Genomic DNA, 14,158 nt, shown 5'->3' with positions numbered 1-14,158 from the left:
CCCCCCACTTCCCACCTCCTTTCCTCCCCCACCCTCCCCCTCCCCGCAGTACCCACATTTTCTTTGATAGAACGGTCGGAGCACTCGACAGTTTCACAGGAACCGGAAGTAGCAGAGCAGGCGACCTTGTTCCAGACGTAAGTTCCCACTCTGTTCACGGTTTGGGTAAACTCGAACTGTGAAAAGATACATAAACAAATTATATACATTCCACTTTTTTAAGGTAAATTGAAATTTAAAAAGACTACAAACGAGTCAGGAGTAGACCCGAAGAAACACGTTTGGAAAACCGCAAACAAATGGGTGTCGAAGAAAATCTAGGATCTTTTAGATTATCCAATTTGGAGATAATATGGGTGGAGAACCATAATCGCTGGTATCTGTTTCTCATCTGGCACTTTGTGATGATGATGTTAAGACTATGTTAAAAATGTTTTGTGCACCATATCGACACACTTCAGCAGGTTCAACCCTACTTGTTTGGGTCAACTCGTGGCGAGTTGGATACAACATCCCTATGGATAAAAGGAGATGTACTCGATAAAGTTATATTCCCTAACAAGGAATCGATATCCCATCGAAATGTAGCCATGATATTACACCACACACGCCGATTTATAAGAATGCCCATTTAAAGACTAATTGCTACCAAGACTAACAAAGTTCTGACATTTTGGCCGTTTTGAGTTTACGTATTAATGCCATAAGGTTAGAAATCAAATGTTCTATCTGCTCTATCAAAATTGTAAGATTAATCAGAGTCTTTATCAAGATATTCAAAGAATTGCATTTCAAAAAGCTTGACATGTTGTGAAACTTCAAATTTTAGCAGAAGGAGCTTTGTAATTCTAAAGTAGCTTACTGTCCATTGCTCCCTGCCAATCTGATTCATTCGACTGAGTCAGGGCCAGCCATATTTTCCTTCACGCATGGGGCGAAAGCTACTATTTTTGCACAACACAGCCAAGTTTGCAAAAAAATCTACTCATTAAGGACACACATTCTGGTACTTCGACAACACTAACTTGAAGACGCGCTTCTTTGTTGAGGCGGGGGAGGGGGGGGGGTCTTTAAATAAAAAAGAGAAGCAATACACAATACACTTCATCATCGAAAGATATTTATCAATTCGTATTTCTTTATCTAAAAAGATAGGCAACGACATGCGTACTACGAAGTATAACACTACGTTTTTTCGGATTTTTTCAGGATGGTTTGAAATAATATGCTGCAGCATTGCCTCTTATTGGCTGCTGGTCGGGTAAGACCTTAGAATTACAAAGTTCTATCTGACATTTTTGACGGTTTTGAGTTACTAAGACCTTGGAGAAACCAAATGCCATGTCTGCTGCTCTATCAAAATTGTAAGATTATTCGGAGTCGTTATCAAGATTTCCAAATTACTGCATTAAAAAAAGCGTGACATAATTTTATTATTGTGAGATTCAACAAAATAATTTTGACTTCGAATTTCTCAAAACTACGTACTGAGCAGTTAGAAAATTGTAATCTAAGGTAGCGAAATGTCCTCTGAACATTGAAAGAGTAAACAGACTTAACTCATCGGGTGACCCCCTCCCCACCCCTTCTTCACCCCCTCTGTCGTTGTCTGTCATAATATGACAGACCCAGTTAAGTGGGCATGGAGCCGTGGACAGAACGAAACAACACAAGTTCAAGAATGCCCTATCTGGGCTCGAACCAAAGCAAACAACACCCGTCGTCAGAAACGCTACCTTTTGACGGCATATCTAGGAAAAAAACGGGAAAGAGGTAAGGTACCATACCTTTGTGTCCCATATAGGAAATGCGCTTCTCTGTTGCAGATTATAAAAGAAAAAGACAAGTAATCCTTTATGTTGACTTTAAATATGCACAGTGAACACATTAAGTCATTAATCCAAAATAATAGTTTGACACATCGACTAAATTACATAAACAAGTGAATAAATACATTAAAAAAGTAAATAGATAATAAATAATAATAACATTTACAAATAACTAAATAACTAAATAACTAAATAACTAAAACACAAAAAGATCAGCCCTGATGCGAAGGTGCCAACCTATACGATACCCATAAACAAGGCGAATTTACGTTTGCACCTTTTGGTCGGATGTGGCCTTCACGAAAACAAAAAAAGAACCAGCCTGCCTTTGTGTCAGTTCTACAGCATAATAATCAGAACAAATAGGCTTGTCAATGTCTGCTTCTGGCTTGAGATTGTTGCAGAGAAGGCAGAAATGATTCTTGTAGAACCGTAAATCGTTCACATCCTGAAGAAAGAATGTGGATATTTACATGACATTGAGCGTTAATATCTCGAATTGCTCTTAGTTTTTTAAAAGAACAACCTATCTATCTATCTATCTATCTATCTATCTATCTATCTATCTATCTACCTATCTATCTATCTATCTATCTATCTATCTATCTATCTATCTATCTATCTATCTATTTATCTAATCGAGCTTCGACCATTTCCTGTCAAGGGCAACTCAGGCTAAAAAAATAACACGTCCCTGCAGAAAGATTGAGATACTCAATAACAGTTCTCCAAACTGGGGAATCTGTCTGTCTGTCTGTCTGCCTGTCTCTCTCCCTCTCTCGTTTCTTCTGTCTGTCTGTCTGTCTGTCTGTCTGTCTGTCTGTCTGTCTGTCTGTCTGTCTGTCTGTCTGTCTGTCTGTCTCTGTCTTTTTCTCCCTCCCCCTTCTCTCTCTCTCTCTCTCTCTCTCTCTCTCTCTCTCTCTCTCTCTCTCTCTCTCTCTCCCTTTCTCTGTCTCTCTTTCTCCCCTCTCTCGCTCTGTCTATATGTCAGTCTGTCAATCTGTTTCTCTGTCTCTATGTCTGTCTGTCTGTCTGTCTGTCTGTCTCTCTCGTACACACACACACACACACACACACACACACACACACACACACACACACACACACACACACACACACCCCAACACACACATATATTAAATTCTCACAATTTCAGGTCATGGAAATGCACACGAAGCAATAATGATAGATCTACCACTTAAAGTCATTAATACCCTAACACCTTCCATCCACCATCACACCTCCCCCCCTAAAAAAAGTGATAATCGGACAAAGGAAGTAGCAAAACCGTTCGATGGCACTTTTGTATTTAGACATCTTTTCGCAGACCCATGTAACATATCTTTCACTAGTAGAATGCAAGCTCTATTTGGGCTTTTAGACAGGAAAAAATCTTCAATTTATTGCTGATATAACAAAGTTGAAGAGTGTTGAGTTTGAGCATGGAGTGTCAGTCTGGTAGGACCACAACCACATTGTCATTATTTTGATCTATATTTTTCTGTTCATCAAAATATGTTCGTCGTCCTTTGGAAATCGAAAGAAACTCAGATGTTTATTCTAATATGTGCAGTTTATAGCAGAACACCTTTGACATTTCGTGCTAACCGGGGCCATGCTTGTCTGCGATCAACGAAAATGCCTTGAACAACGAACGCTGTTTGTTTTGTTTACCGCGCGTTTCTCCGCGATCAGCTGGTTACCCAGATACGCGCATCCGGGCGAAGTGTCATCTCTCTAGTATTACTGTAAACTCTCTGGTTCGATCCTTAACTTGCTCTCCTTTTGAAATCAAATAGTTTAAAAAAAGACAGAAATAGGGTTTCGAAACTGGTAAATTATCCTTTACATCTCTGAGCATTGTGTATGTGTGTGTGTGTGTGTGTGTGTGTGTGTGTGTGTGTGTGTGTGTGTATGAGTGTGTGTGTGTGTGTGTGTGTGTGTGTGTGTGTTAGAGAGAGAGAGTGTGTGTGTGTGTGTGTGTGTGTGTGAGTGTGTGTGTTCTTAATTTGAAGTACAATGGAACTTTGTAATTCTCAGGTAGGTAGCGAGGTGTATCCAGGTCAGGAGGAAAGCTCACCTTGACTGGAGCGTATATTCCCTCGACACACTCCCTTGTCATCTCGGAACTAGCACAGCTAGGGCAACTGGCTATCATTGTAAGGTCGGCGTGGTCCTCCAGGCAAACAGGCATGGTATTTGGCAGCTGAGGCGAGAACATGACCTCCTGACGGTTGTCCCTCATGAAACTGAGCATACTGTTGCTCGTGCCGTCGTAGTCTGCCTTTCTGGTAGATGACATCGGGATTTTCATCTGCGAAGAAGTTGTCTTTGATTAAAGTAAAGATTTATCGGCCCATATTTGACCTATTAGTGTTGCAAGTACAGTAAGACAAAGTAAAACTAAAAAAGTAAAGGTTTTGACTGATGGGCATAATCTGAAAGGTTTCTGGATTTATTTAAAAAAAACAAAAACAAATAACACAATAAAGAACAATCCTCTCCTTAATAAAATATTTCCCAAACCAAACCAAACCAAACCAAATCTAACCAAAAAAAAAAAAAACAAGTCAAAAAGAAAAAAAACAACGATTCAGTAAACGGAAACAAGAGGTAACACAAGTAGCCATTTTGTGCCAGGAGGAAGTAGGACTGACTAAACAATAGAGGGAGACTTTTTAAGGCTCTTTACAAATTTGACTCTGTCCTGTCGGAGAAAGATGTTAAATTCGGAGGTTCGGCCTTTAAAAAATGACATTACTATGTTAAAAGGGGCTATACAATTTTGCTAATTTTTTTGCAAAGAAACCAATAATAAAAGTGTAGTAGATAACTGAATTGAACTTTTACGAGGAGCCTCTGCCAGAATGAAACTAAGGCTCTTTTGTGAATTCACTCTATGATAATATATTGTTAAATACTGTATATATTAATTTTTAAAAAAATTTAATGGGTTTTTTATTTATCTTTTTAAAACTAATTTATTTATGTATTCACTTATTTATTTACTTAATAAGACTTAATATGAGTGTTCATCAGCTGATTTCCCCTATGCTGGAAACACCGCAACTAAACACCGGTGAAAGAAATTTTAAAAAATAATTAAACAAGCATGTTCAGAAAATGGTCACAATGAATATGCGGATTAGTAGAATACTTTTTTTCTAACATATATTATGCCTCCTGGACTTAGTTTATCTCGCATTGTACCTGCCAAATCTCAAAAGAGCCAAAGTCGTTCCAACACCTCCAACAGTGCTCATTTCTGAAGTGAAACTGCGTCCGCAAATCTTGCACGGGGAGAGAATCGATCTTGAAGGTCTCAAAGAAATCCCCAGTCTCTTCGCACAGTCGTCTCTCCTCGTCGCTCGCCTCGGCCGGGCAGTTTGACACCAGGAAGGCTGTTGTGGTCTGGGCAATGTCGATGTGATAAGAATACACACACACACACACACACACACACACAGACACGCACGCACACACACACACATATACACACACGCACATACATACACATACTATATATATACAGAGAGAGAGAGAGAGAGAGAGAGAGAGAGAGAGAGAGCATCTATTTTTAGTAGTACAACATTTTATATCTATACACAAGTATAATTATATAAGAAAATAAAAAGGATGAATGAACAATTCAGTACACCTACACTGACATCTGATGCAAAGGAAGGAGAGAAAAGATGAGGTAGCGATTTAGGATATTATTTTTCCCGTGTTCACATCGGCACAGCCTTATGGCAGCAACACAGGACACAGGTCGTCCTCAAGGCCCGGCCTCAGTTGGACTACGCAGACCTCACTCAGACGTCACACAGACCTCACACAGACCTCACACAGACCTCACACAGACCTCTCTCAGACCTCACACAGACTTAGCGCAGGCCCAGCAAGCACGGGCCAAGCCCAGACCGAAATCAAAATAAATCCCTGGCCAGTGCGAGGACTGATCAAGGACTGTCTGAATTCTGCTCTCGCCTGAAATTTCCAAGAAGCCAGTGTGCTCAGTAGGTGTTTTGATGAAAGAAAATGGCAACGTGGTCTAGAGACAATGTTTTGGACTTTATTGATATATTGTGAGGCAGCGTGGTAGAATCAGGCTCTCGTCAAAATAATCAAAGTGAAGAAACTTGCATTTTTCCGCTGGTTTGTGAATTTTTTATCGAATTTTTATTTTTTAGCTTAATACCTTTCATGCCCATTAAAGAACTCATTTCTAAGTGGATTTTACTGAAAATCGTTGATTTAAGGAAAAAAAAAGTAAATATTCAGTTACCACACACCCTTAAGCTAAGGAAAAAACTAATTTTTGGTGGCCATTTTCTCATTAATTTTACCTCTGAAACCGGGAGACCCCCACCTTCTTCATTCGCAAATAGCTCGACTTGTATTCAAGGTAAATGGCTATTTTTTCATCCAAATAAAGACAAGCTTTCAGATGATACCAATAGCTCTACATGTCCAAAAATTGACGAGAGCCTGATTCCACCACGTCGTGACACATAACAAAAAACGTCCATTCCTTTGGAAACATAAGTGCAAAGAGGACGACAACACACAACTCAAAGACAAAACATACAAGGAGCTCGTTAGTTCGAAGAAAAACTTTCACGCAAATGCCGCTTGGAACATTGTCATTACAAATTAATATTCCTCGTATGATCTGCTCGTTGCAAGGAATATTAATATTAGTGTTGCAGTAAATCTCTCATGTGGCAAAATTGTCTCACTCATTATAGCATTCTGTTTTTCTTTCAAGGGACTCACGATGTGCAGCAACTTGGTGAACGTGCTCTCGTCCATTCGTAAATAATTCTGATAGTCTCAAAAATTATCCACCAATTCACGAAGCAAGTTGATGTTTGTGTGTTTAGATCTATGGAGGTGCCACTTTTTGGACTAGAGCCTCTTTTGCCTCTTTTTCAAATACAGACCTATTGCTAGACTTGTGGTTTGTCGCCACAATGGTATGCACTAGATTTGCGCAGTCCTGGCCTGTGCCGTGTGTGTGTGCACCTGGCCCGGGTCGCCTCATCGAGCCTCAAGACAAAATAAGGGGGCCTCAAGGCGCCCTCATGGATCATCTTCGGATGGCAGATCCTAAGGACAGCCTGTGTTGTGTGTGGCTTGCATAAGATCATTTCAGGAGCTGGGCTTTTATGTATTAGGGCCAACATGTACTGTGAGAATCAATTTGGCTATTTTAACAGAAAATGGGAAATTTCAGACGAAACCGTTTCTCCTTGTCCTATCTTTACACCACACGCGCCGAGAAAAGATCAGAAAAGCTGAGATCCAAACAGACAAAGCCAGAAGCGATGATCAGATGGGATATTGTAAAATTTACCGAGAACAACAGGCCAAAAAGGCGCAATTGTTTGGAAAGCAAAAGCGAACCATTATAGCATAGGATGCTGCGAGAAACGGTTCTGTGAATGTTATACTCCTAAATTCGACATGGTTCATTGGGTATTAAATTACAACTGAAAATCTATTGTACTGGAAAAAGAGAGAATAAGACTGGAGGATGCACAGGTTCAAATTTACTTTTAAAATTTGGATGAAAAGAAGCAGATTATTAATTAATACACATGTGGTAATGATAATAATAATAATAATTGCATTTATACAGCGCATATCCATGTTCTACAGCATGCTCAGTGGTTTGTGTCACGACGTGGTGGTATCAGGCGCTTGTCAAATTTAGAATATGGAGTTATTAGTATCATCGTAGGCTTGTTCTTTTGTCTTGCTTTTGGTGGAACAAATAGCCATCTATCATGAATGGAAGTAGAGATGTTTGCGATTGAAAAAGGTGATGACCGCCTAGTGTTAGAGGTAAAATTAGCGAGAAAATGGCCGTCAAGTTTTGTGACTTCCAAAGCACGAGACTCCTTGAAAACTGCAAATTAACATCTTTTGTGTCTTTGATCAACGTGTTTTAGTAAAATCTACAGAGGCAATGCGTTTGCAAATGGACTTGAAAGGTGCTGAGCTACAAGAAAAAAAAAGTCCAATGGGCAGAAAAATGCTGGTTCTTTTGATTTCATTATTTTGACGAGCACTTGATCTCACCACGACGTCTCACATATTTGGTATTGTACTTGAAGTGACTTACACCTTTAAAAATCATATTATATTGGCAACAGATATATAGTTATATGTTCGGTTGACATTTTTGCCTTTTGCCACCTTAAACAGCAGAGAATAAAAGCTAATGAAGAAACAATGATAGACACTCACGGACTCCCGAGAATAGATAGATAGATAGATAGATAGATAGATAGATAGATAGATAGATAGATAGATATAGATAGAAAACATAATGTACTTCGTTGTGAGTTAGATAGATAGATAGATAGATAGATAGATAGATAAATAGATAGATAGATAGATAGATAGATAGATAAATACCTTATCGCATGTGGCTTCAATGCCCGGGAACTGTTTCAGCTGCTGTTTCGCCTTCTGCTGCTCCGAGTAGCAAAGGTCAGCGAAATCCATACAGCACGTCCGGGTGAGCAAACATGTGGAGGCACAGCTACACGGCAGATTCTCGGACACACCACAACGACCCAAGCAAGACCATTGGCGCATTGCGTTGCCGCAGATGTTGAAAATGGTTTTCTTCGCGGCCATGGCTGGGTCACACACTTTGGGAACAGTGACAGAAAGATAGATGGTATAATCTACATTATTATCTATACTTATTCTGGTAACCCGATCTTTGCGTTATACCTAGTGCCTATTGGCATGATCGGTTCGGTTCGGTTCAGTTTGTTAGGCCAAATTGGGGATTCAAAGCGACCATTGTGGCACAAACCGATCGCCCGACTCGCGGCCTAAAAAACAAACGCGTTTGTTTTCAAGGGCACAAGTTGGGCGATCGGCTGGTGATTGGTTTGTATTAGAGAACCGATCCCCTCATGGCCACTGGCAATTGCGTGTACTTTTTAGACGAAACCACACTCTCTTCTCCTGACTTGAACAATTAAAAGTAAAAGAAGATATCTTTTACTATTTCTAAGAGTACTGCATTGTATTTTTTCGATTCCTCTGTGTCGTTATAAAATTCTCCAGAATAAAGCCGTTCCTTTCTAATTCACACTTTTAAGAAATGTGGGTATCCGTTGTTAAGCAAAGCTGCACAAATAATAGCAAAGGAGAGTAGCCAAAGCTTTTGCGTATGATTTTGTTTTTGTTTTCGTTTGTTTTGCTCGAGGTAGGGTCGGGGGTGGTGTAATGGCTGTGGGAGGTCAGTTAGCCTAGCCTCGCAATAACGTCAAGCATATATCTATTTCGATGACACGGTGTTTAGGTGGGTACAGTTCACGGGTTTTTCTTCTTCTAGGGGTAGGGGGGCTTTTTTGGCGCTTTGCCCTTTTGTTTTTTCACACACGTTTTAGTTTCGCAATTTAAATTAAGCGGTTCAGTGACATGTAGGTCTCTGTATTTTGTGTTCCAATGTGGTAGTGCTCCTTATAACATTTCGCAAACGACCTGAATTCATTCTCTTTTTTTTTTCAGATCACAAGAACTGCGAATCAAGTAGAGCACCAATACATTTTTTTTAAAAATCCTGGTATACAGTTTTTGCAAGTGGGGTGTGTCTTTAGAACAACAGGCGATAAGGGGAAGCCAAAAATTGCGCAGATCTAAACCCTATTGTAAATAAATTCACAGTAGTTTTCCAAAACTGCTGGAAAATTGCGCAGGGATTTTTGGTATTGAGTATTTTTTTAGGATCCCAAGGTATTAGACATGGTGGCGACTTGAAATTCTATAAGTATACCTCCTCCGTTAGCCAAGAATCAAGACGGTTATTTCATTTTATTGCATATATATTTTTTGGTCCTTTCTCTGTCATGAAAACCTCCATTTTAAGTTTCTTTTAGAGCAAGATTAAATAGCATTGGGCATACACATATATTTATAAAGGGCCGCTAATACATTTGCTTTTTTTCTGGTTCTTCTGAGACAAACTCACTGGACTATTTTCAGCTACAAAATGTACCCCCCTTCGACACCCACCCTGGTAGAGAGGTCTGGAACGGTTTTTAGTGCACACGCAATCAGCTGAACCTTGGTCAAGGTCGGAATTGTGATTCGACTACAGCTACCTCAAAATGAATACCGCACTAAAAAATCTGCGCAATTTACCGTACATAGGAAGAGCAGCCTATTGAGTAAGCCGTTGTATAACAGAATAAAACATGAGCAGTTTACGTCCCCCGCAATAACCCTAGCTCAAAAACTGGACGCGGCCATTGGCGACCAGCAATAGCGTGTAAATTTGCTATTTTTGTTAGTTTGGGTATTGTTCATGCATTCATCCAAGGAGTTCAATAAAGTGGTCTTAAGCACTTTTATTTATTTTTTTTATCTTTGTAGATATGTAGATCTAGTAGTGACAGTAAGACTGTCGTCAATAAAACAGCGATTGTAGCGGTCGAAAGCAATACTCTAGGTTTTCGGGCAGAAAAACCGGATGACATACTGATATGGTATAGGTTTAATTAACGCCCCTATCAACATTATGAGGTTATTTAAGAGGTGGGACCTCTGAGTTTAACGTCCATCTCCGAAACAATATAGCCTAGTAGGAAGTTCTTGTGTGTAAAGTGCCTTTCCCATAAACACAACGTCGGACCGAGCCGAGGCTCGAACCCATGAACCTCTGTAATATCACGATTACTAGTCCGGTAACCTAACCACAAGGCGACCGTCGTCACCTGTTGTGCTGAAGACGCTTGGGCAAGTACTAAAATATAATAATCTTATGATAATATATAGCTTCTTTCTTTTACATTAGGGTGACTTCTGTGGGCCTTTTTTCTTCGTCAGACAGTCGATCTATGCCACAACATCAACAGTAACAACAACAACAGCAACAACAACAACCACAGTGACAATTCCAAAAACAGCAAAAAAAAATTTTGCTACGACGTAGTGAAATCAGGCGTTCTTAGAGTTTTAGCCAAATGTAGATATTGGTATCAACTTAAAGCTTGCCCTTCTGACTTGCCTTTGCTAAAATAAAGCCTCTACAGAAGAAAAAACTACACATCTATCTTAAATAAAAGTGGAACTATTTCCAATGAAGGCGATTGGGTTCACCTGGTGTCAGAGGCAAAAATAGCCAGAAAATGGTCACCAAAGCCTAGTCATTTCTAAAGCTTGAGAGTCCTTGCAAACTGCAAATTTACATATTGTGTGCCTTTTATCAACGTTTCCCAATAAGACCCACACGGAAATGGGTTTCAAAATGGACAAGCAAGTTGTGGGGTATCCCCCCCCCCCGGCCCAACCTCCCCAAACAAAAAAGGAAAACTAATAGACACCAACAAAAAGAACAAAACACAAAAACAAAACAAAGTAAGATAACCCAATAAAACAAGTTCGATAAAAAAAATGTGTCCGACTGGCTAAAAATTATCCGTTTCTTCGATTTCAGTATTTTGACGAGAGCCTGCTTTCACCACAATCTATTAATATTATGAAACCTAATATCATACTGTTGTATGGACACAGAATCGGATATCATAATTTCTCCATACATACCTTCGGTCTCGTTCTCTGATTGTTCATAATGGAACTCTTCTTCATCGGCAGGGGGGTCGCCAGCCATCGTTTTAGGTGTTTTGGACTCGAAAGTAGTAATAACTTGACCAAACGCCTGATAATTGAACAGCATAATTACCACAAATCTTAAGACACCCGAGGTGTGAGTCATTGTCACAGTTGTTTCTATTCTTCACCTAATCAAGCTTAGAAAACAAACAAACAGACCAACACAAAAAAACCCCCAACAACCCAATAACTTTAAGCTAGAAAGAATATCTTCGGCTTTAGGTTCCACTCCTGATTTGAAGACAGGGAGAGAGCCTTTGGTTCCTGCCTCTCTGCATGCTATCTCTTTTATAGACAATACTGTTATCATATGATGACGTTGTACTCACACTGAACGGGCGTGTATCGGAAGAGCGTGCGAGTACCAAGGGTTCCGATACTTCAAAGGGTGTGGCTGAGTCTCTCCATCGTATGGGCTTGTATAAACGATCTCTCAAAAAAAGAAAACGGAATAATGTTCCTTATTGTTGACAGTCTGTTTAAATGGATTAAGTCCAGAAAGTATTCTTATTTTCAGGACAGAGAGAAATCTGTTTTATACGTTTAACACTTGTACCCAAATTATGTTTTTTTCTTGACTTTTTCAACATTTAGAATTTGAATTCGACAAGAAAAAAATCTTGATCCAGAAATTTAAAAAGTTTAAAAAAAAATTAATAAATTTGGGCCCAATATTAAAAAAAACCCAGCAACTGCTCTTTGGGTGCGTACACAGGGTCACTATAAGAAATATTTCCTGCGGTAAGATAAATCCATACAAGCACATGCACTTGTCATTTCTCCTCTCTCTCTCTCTCTCTCTCTCTCTCTCTCTCTCTCTCTCTCTCTCTCTCTTTCTCTCTCTCTCTCTCTCTCTGTGTCTCTCTCTGTCTCCCTCTTTCTTCTCTCACTTTCTCTATCAATCTATCAATCTATCAATCAATCTATCCATCTATCTATCTATCTATCTATCTATCTATAATAATAATAATAATAATAATAGATAGCATTTGTATAGCGCATATCCCCGCTCAACAGCAGGCTCTATGCGCTTTACACTATATTATTACCCCAGCAGACCATAGAACACTAACAAACTGACAAGATCTTTCGCTGTCTATAGCCGGGTACCCATTCCCACCTGGGTGAAGTGAGGAAAATTCGTGTAAAGTGCCTTTCCCAAGGACACAACGTCGGGTCCCTGACGGGATTCGAACCCACGACCTTACGGTTGCGAGTCCGAGAGCCTATCTATCTATCTATCTATCTATCTATCTATCTATCTATCTATCTATCTATCTATTCGAGAAGATATTTTTGACGACAAGCAACCGACATTACAGATTAAGGAACTGCAAAAAAAAACCACGTAATTAACGGACACATCTCAGTATCGCATAAGATGAATAAGAGAATGGAGTATCGACTCTGCATAAAGGTGCTTTCATTTTACGTACAATTTGTGTGGTGGTGTTTTTCTCTGGGGTTGGGGAGGAGGGGGTGTAGGTCCCGGTACCTGGGAACTCAGTGTTTATGGAGACCTTGGAGGCAAAAAAAAAGGAAGTGGGGGAGTCTTTTCATTTCATTAGTAAAGAAATATTTTTCTCTTCATTTTGTAATTTTTTATAAAGGCTTATACTACCAATCTCATCGCAAAATCACGCCTAATGCGTCAAACAAACACATCCATTTCGCTACGAGATTTACGTGCAATCACAACAGTGAACGGGCGTTCGTTCTCCTGTTTAATTAACTTCTTCATCATCGCTGAGAGCTTCCCGGCCGCCTAAAACGATATTCACAGTCTGCTGTTTATTTGACACGTGGATTGAGCAATGACTTGAAGTAAACGGCGTGCCAACAAAATATACATTAGATGATTTATTGTAAAACGTGATCCGTGGTAAGGATGAAAAGTGGAAATGGGGTTGGGGGGGGGGGTTATTCTCTAAGTATACAGGCAAAAAGGTGCTTCAATAAATGCCCCAAACACTGAACTAGAAATCTCTATGATGACTTCAATGAGGATTCTGAAAAGCTAAGTGTGGTCAAGGCTTCTAAGGGGGTGTGAATACTGGGCAATTACAAAAAGATAGTGAAAAAAAATAGCAGCAACAGAAATGTGGTTTCTCGGGAAACTTTAGAGAAGTGCACGGACAGTAAAGAAAGCAAAAAAAAAGAAGCACTGAAAGAAGCCCAGGTGGGCCGCTCACTAATAGAAACCATTTAAAAGCGACAAACTAAATGCAGTTTCTGGGTACTTGACTCGTAATTAGAGCTGGGAACATCTTGCTCTCACTAAAAGATAAAACTTGAAGGAAAACGAGGAAGGAGTAGACCCAAAGAAATTGTCTTCGAAAAATCTGAGAAGGTGGACGACGGTGATGCACCGGGATAATGTAGGATTTTTTAGGGCATCCGAGCAGAAACATGAATCGAGAACCATAATCATCGATGCCTGTTTTAGATATGGCACAATATGAAAATGGTGACACTGGTAAATAGCTCCCCTCGTCAAGCTAATTTTGATGTCTCACATGATTATGGTGTGGGTACTTTAAAAGCTTGCGCCTGCCTCAAAGAAGAAAGAGTAAAATTTCCTTAATGTCCTGAACACGTCTTTAAATAAACGAAAGGAATGAGAGAAAAGGAAATAGAGATGACAAGAGAGAGAGAGAGAGAGAGAGAGAGAGAGAGAGAGAGAGAGA

General features: G+C 39.7%; 1 protein-coding gene across 1 annotated transcript; it reads right to left on the bottom strand.

Annotated features, from left to right (window-relative positions):
* Window positions 1–56: 56 nt before the first annotated feature.
* On the bottom strand, window positions 57–8,871 carry LOC101848529 (the record flags this gene model as incomplete). Its single annotated transcript, XM_013083440.2, is given in 5 exon segments — window positions 57–176; window positions 2,107–2,277; window positions 3,910–4,143; window positions 5,040–5,240; window positions 8,256–8,871. Coding segments are annotated over 5 exon segments (951 nt in total), but the record flags the coding sequence as incomplete, so codon positions are not given.
* Between the last annotated feature and the right edge of the window lie 5,287 nt (window positions 8,872–14,158).

The sequence above is a fragment of the Aplysia californica genome, unplaced genomic scaffold (assembly GCF_000002075.1).
Source record: "Aplysia californica isolate F4 #8 unplaced genomic scaffold, AplCal3.0 scaffold00232, whole genome shotgun sequence".
In the NCBI taxonomy this organism is placed as follows: domain Eukaryota; kingdom Metazoa; phylum Mollusca; class Gastropoda; order Aplysiida; family Aplysiidae; genus Aplysia; species Aplysia californica.
The sequence above is the reverse complement of the archived record's forward strand: the minus strand, read 5'-3'. Positions and strand labels throughout refer to the sequence as shown.